Genomic DNA, 6166 nt, shown 5'->3' with positions numbered 1-6166 from the left:
CCACATGTAACCATCCTAAAATGTGGGAACTTGTAACCTTGAAAATAAGTGTAAGAATTTCTTACACACGTGTATACGACTTAAACTCTTTAAAGTAATAGGTCTCTTTCTGGTTCACTTCTCCGAAAAATCACAGCACACTGCACAGACAAAAGTAACATCTTATATACTGCAGAGACATGATCTTAGCACATTCATTACATACTCTATTAACGCCTCCATAAATTTCCATGCAGCAGCAAAACATACTAGTTACAGAGACAGAGTAGCCAAAAAAGTAGCATTGGCTAAGCATAGGTAAAACAAAAAGAGCTTCATGCTAAGCTCAGGGGATCATTGCCATCTTCGGCAGTTACGTCAACAACACATCTATGAACAAAATCTCATAAACTTGCTCCTTCCACCAAATGTTCAAGCTGCAGCACTTGGCTTCACCTCATTCTGATCCTGATCGGCACCACCATCACCTTCCTTGTTTGATGAGAATTCGTCGTAATCAGCTTCAGGAGGAAGAATGTACATCTCCAGGCCGTAGGTCTTCAGGTCAAACGTGGGGTCTTTAGCCTTGATCTTCTCTACGGCCAGCTTCACCCCTTTTCCCATGTAAGGAGCAGCATACTCCATGAGTTCCTGTCTGTACAAAGAGGAGGCCTTGTATTTCTGGATAGCAGCAGGACCGGCCTCCTTCAATTCCTTTGTAAGCTCGAAAATCTTCTGGTGAAGGATCATCTGGACCTGCAAAAGGGATTCCTTCTCATCAGTGAGAGTGGTTATCGTGTTTGCAGCCCCATGCAACTCATGTTCAAGCCTCTCCCTTTCAGAGTCCTCGAGCTTCCTATAGGCTTTTACCGCCTCGTTATACTTGTCAGTGACTACTTGAAGGCGTTCAGACAGAAGACAGAAATAGTTAATGCCCTACAAAAAGGAGAAAAAAAGGTCAAGAAAGGAAACAGAAGAGAAAACAAAGGAGAAAGGAGAGGCTAACTACATCAAGGAAAAATAAAAGGAGAGAAACTGACATCGTAAAAGTGACTAAGCCCCTCTTCAGTGACCTCTTGATCTGTCTTCTTATTCGCGACAACCCGTACCCACATATCGATTGTTGAGTCCAGAAGATCGACAGGTGGAAGGTAAGGCTCCTCCTCCCCAGCAGGCTGCGAGCTGGGAACACTGCACGGCTTGGACTCTCCATACTTCTGTTCAGCAGTAGCAGCAGGTATATGAGCAGCATCACCGACGGGCTTGTTTGAGCTTGTACTTTCAAACCCCGTGGCTCCAAAGACCCAAGCGTGCCTTTCATTTTCCCCTCTGCCTTGAGCTGGCCTAGCAGCTTGGCAGGACAAAAACTTCTCACGTTGCCTTGCCAAAATTGCAGCAACCTCGTCCTTCTCGGGGGGGCAGCTATCAGGGACAGTTACTGCATATAAACAAAAAAAAGGTCAGCAACATGAAAGGTTGGAAAGTAATAATTTCACTTAGTTGACTTAAAAGACAAATGTAGGAGAGTGTAAAGCAAAGAAATGGACTCTTATCAGCTGCAAACCATGATCATTACACAAGCAAACATACCAGCAAGGCCGCTAGAACTTGATCATTTTCCCAAGGGCTGAGTTGAGCTCTCTCTTTTTTTTTTTTTTTTTTTTAAAGAGCTATGGTAGCCAACCAAGATAATTCGAAAGGTACTTGGCAAAAATATCTCAAAAAGGAACATCGTACTTCATACCTATGATCCTACACAAAACTCTATGGAAAAAACTCATGACATTGCAAAAATGAGGGCTACCTTTTTTTAAAGATCCTACGGAAAACTCTATGGAAAAATAACTCATGACATTGCAAAAATGAGGGCAATATAAATGTTACAATACTCTCAAATAGCTCAATGGCTAGCCGATGAAAAGAAAGAGTGAGGCTGACCTAAAGGAGTTGAGGTAAGATACATATCATCTTCACAAGCTCTAGCCCTATCATCAAGCATAGCTTGCTTTGGTGCACGATGGCAAATTGGCCTCTAATTTTCCTCAAAAGTCCTATTCTAAGGTTAACCAAATCGAACGAGAATAGTCCAAACAAAGGCATACTAGTCAGAAGCCAGGAAAACAGAGGCGCATACCTTGCTGTAGCAGAGGAATCTAAGCTAGTGTTTGGCCATAGATTTGTTTTATCAGATTTTGAAAACTTATCATCAATATCTGTTTGGCCATGAAATTTGATCAGACTTTGAAAATTTATCTTCAAAATATTTTCAAGATCCAAAGCAGTTCCAAAAAATTCCCAAGTAGAATGCTTATCAAAATGTATGGCCAAATATTGGAGCAAGCAACACAAAAATGATTGGAAGAGGAACTTGTACTGAATTTAACCCTAAATATACTTCCCTAAGCAATTAGAAAACTGTACATCAACACTAGAATTAAGCAACAGAAATCACACAACTAGGAATTGAAATTAATTTCTCTTCCTAACATTGAATGAAACCTTCAATCATACAACGCACACAACTTAAACATTAGACATCAAAAAATTGCCGAAACCGAAGACGATGACGTGGCAGATGATAGTGAATCCGAAGGAGCAATAGGCGAAACGGTTAGAGAAGTTGTTTCAGTGCTTTTAATCGGTCCTTATTAACAACGCACATAGCTTAAACAATTGGACATTTAAAAAAGGAAGAAAACATTACCAAATTCCGTTGCAGAGGCGATCGGTTGTTGTTGTGAAGAAGAAGAAGAAGAAGTTGATGCAGATGCTTTTCCAGAGAGAGAAGACGCTGACGTGGCAGTTACTGTAGTAGTCATTGCCGAAACCGAAGACGATGAAGAAATCTCTGTTGAGCAGCTGGCATTCGAAAACAGAGGCACTGCAGAACACAAAATAAAATATGAGTAAGTAGAATCGCAAGGTTTTGGAGAAAAAGCGAAATGTGTGCAAGTTTTAGGAGGCATAGTACTAGTAGCGGTATCAGTAGATGGTGCAGTTGAACTGAAAGTCGTTCCGGTAACTGTACCGCCCACGGAGAGGCGGAAGAAGCACTACCAGAAAGCAAGGAGGGAGTAGTAGTAGTTTTACAAGGCACATTAACGGAATCAGTAGATGGTGCAGTTAAACTCGAAATCGCTCCGCACTGTAGCCGATGGTCCAGCAACTGTATCCGGCGACGAAGAGGCGGAAGATGAAAATCCCAACTTCATTCAAGTGTTGGGGTTAAATGGTGTTGCGTGGTTCCTTTACTTTTTGGCCAAGGGAGAGGAAAGGGTACTCAAGGACTGAGATTGGATGGAAAAATGACAATCACTTTCCTTAAGGGACAAGATTGGTCTAAAATCGTCTTTTTATTACTTTTTCCGTTCACTTTTATTTATCCAGTATTTCTAAAATATATTTTTACTTTTACTTAACATATTAAGAGAATGATACTCTTTTTTTTCTTGTTTTACCTATAGTATTAACTACTCACTTCACATCATTTTTCAAATCCAATAAAAATATGCACTAATTAATATGAGCACATTCATAAATTATGCACTTCATTTATTATTTCTTAAACAACGTAAAAAGTTTAAAGTGAACAAAGGGAGTAGTAATTTGAACATTCTAATTTAAAAAAAAGAATTGAGGTGATATATTAAAATTGTCATTTTATTTATTACATTTTAAAGGGTGTGTAAAATCAAAGCAAGGACAAATAAAAATGGGCGAAGAAAATAATAATAATAATAATAATAATAAAATACAAGACAATAAGAGATGTATCAAAAAAGCAGGAAGAGAGATATTGTATTTCTTTTGAAACTGATGTTCTTGGTACAAATGATGAAGGTAGAATGAGGTATGTATAGAAGTAAAAAAAAGGTAAGAGGAACCTAGGTGCAAACATGTGTCATGCTCAAGTGACACGCATGTGTCACCGTTGCATGGCCAACAAGTATCCCTTTTGCATGCCCGCCTTGTGCCTCGTGGCCTGCTCACCGCGTGCCGCTTCACATGGATGCCACATGTTACATTTGAAGCTGTCTGCTTAATTGTAGGCCTTAAAAAACTGTTGCAATGCTTTTTAGGAGCTGCAGGGATACTCAGGGGCGGCTCAAAAGATATTGTGGCCTAAGGCGAAATTGTATTGAGAGGCCCTCAGCTTAAATTTATTTCCTAAAAATTTGTAGACTAACAAAAAAAAGGCTTTCTAAACAACAAAATAATTCAGACAAAAAATAAAATAAAATAATATATATAGAAAGAAGAGAACAAAGAATAAATTGGTGGATTTCCACCTTGAGGTCTAGAAGAAATTCATTATGTTGTCGATGTATATAACATAATTCCTATAGAAAAAGGATAAAATTAAAACCGAAGAGTGAAGCAAATATACTAATTAATAAGTGAAGAAAATTATTATAAATTATGAACTTATTGTTATAAAATAACCTCAATCAAATAACAAAAATAAATAAAAAATTATGTTACACTATTATTTATATAAATTATATATTAATAATAACAAAAAATATTATGTTACACTATTATTTATATAAAAATATACAACAACAACAACAACAACAACAACAACAATAATAATAATAATAATAATAATAATAATAATAATAATAATAATAATAATAAGTAAATTTGGGGCCTTCAAATTTTAGGGCCTAAGGCAACGACCTCACTGGCCTAGCCTTAGAGCCGCCTCTGGGAATACTAATTATGACATCCACAATTTAGTGTATTCATAACAATCAGGACATACTTCTCTATTTATTCCCTTAAGGGTTATTTGGTTGCTTGTTAGGAAGAGATTTACATGTATAAATTCAGCATAATGAATAACATGTTTGAAACTTTTTAATTATTTTAGGCTAAAGTCATAGACAGACTCTCAAACTTGCCCATATATTCCACTTAGACCCCTCAACTAAGCGGCGTACTATATGAACCCTTCAAGACAACCTTTATTGTGCCATTTGGACACGTCGAGCCAGCTTGGCACAACGCGTGCACTTGCCGATTTGTGGACGCGTGAGCCTCTTAAACACGCTGAGCTAGACTAAAAATAACGGCCAAATGGACCCTTCAATGGTAATATTTGCCCCACCCACTTTTAAATATATATTCTTCTTCCCCAATTCATTATAGTGAACCCTAAATACACCAAAACCATTATTGCTCCAAAATTATTAATTTTCAGTCAAATTAATTGTTGTTTTACTAATTTTTTTCTACTCTATCTCTCTTGTTTGCTTTTAATCTTGCTTCAACAATGGCTAACACTTCAAGAATCGAGTTTTGCCGATGTGGGCGTATTTGCGAATTGAAAATTTCATGGAGTCCAAATAATCCCGGAAGGAGATTTTTTCGTGCCCAATTGATGAGGTAAGCGTATACTATTTATGGGTTATTTCATTACTGAATTCTTCCTCGTAATTGATTCAAAAAGCTTTTTTTTTTATTCTTTGAAGGCTAGAGGTGGATGTAATTACTTCAATTGGTACGAACCAAGGCATCTCGAGCAAGCAAATAAAGTCATTTATGGGTTGTTGAAGAGAGTTAAAGGTTTTGAGGAAGAAAAGGCTCGTGCAAGACGAACTAGGAAGAAGTTGGTGTTTGGTCTAGTGTTGTCGTTTGCAATTTGGTTCCAATTTTGGAATTGTACTCGATGATGTTTAGTTTTAGTAATTATAATAGGTTAAATTGCACTGCATTTTGACTATTTTAGGCAGTATATTATGGTATAGGTTAATCTCACAAAGTTGGCCAAATTTTGTGATTTTGTGTAATTGTATATGGAGACACTTTTATGAATCGAATGAATATATATTGGTTAAAATGCACTACATTTGATATTGTTGTGTCTATTTTTTTGGTTCAATATTGTGGGCAAAGTATAAAATACTAAAATTTGGATACTATCATAAATCAAAACCATACTTCATTAAGTAAACGAAAACAAAACAAATCAAACCAAACATCATTTTTCATAAATAGAAAGAGACGACCTAATCAATATCTATGATCTCCGTCTTCTCCACTTTAGTAACAATGAAGTGGAGGTGATCCTCTAGATCACAAACTTGAAAATGCAACTTATCCCCTTCCCTTAGGCCTTTTGCATCAACAAACTCTTTACATCCATTGTTGAGGCGCGCCTTTTAACAGATCTTGTATTTCATGA

The 6166-nt window shown here is 37.1% G+C and overlaps 1 protein-coding gene across 2 annotated transcripts; it reads right to left on the bottom strand.

Moving 5' to 3' along the window:
• Window positions 1-141: 141 nt before the first annotated feature.
• Window positions 142-3463, bottom strand: LOC132640735 (uncharacterized). 2 transcript variants are annotated; one of them, XM_060357478.1, is made up of 4 exons: window positions 2951-3463; window positions 2684-2860; window positions 1020-1417; window positions 142-915 (listed from the first exon to the last, which is right to left on the bottom strand). In XM_060357478.1, coding segments are annotated over exons 1-4 (1080 nt in total). In that variant the 5' UTR covers window positions 2952-3463; the 3' UTR covers window positions 142-411. The 2 variants fall into 2 exon arrangements, with proteins under 2 accessions (XP_060213461.1, XP_060213462.1); XM_060357479.1 differs by lacking the exons at window positions 2684-2860; window positions 2951-3463 and adding an exon at window positions 1918-2247.
• Window positions 3464-6166: the final 2703 nt, after the last annotated feature.

The sequence above is a fragment of the Lycium barbarum genome, chromosome 5 (genome assembly GCF_019175385.1).
Source record: "Lycium barbarum isolate Lr01 chromosome 5, ASM1917538v2, whole genome shotgun sequence".
Taxonomy (NCBI): Eukaryota; Viridiplantae; Streptophyta; class Magnoliopsida; order Solanales; family Solanaceae; genus Lycium; species Lycium barbarum.
This window is presented reverse-complemented; position numbering and strand designations above follow the sequence as displayed.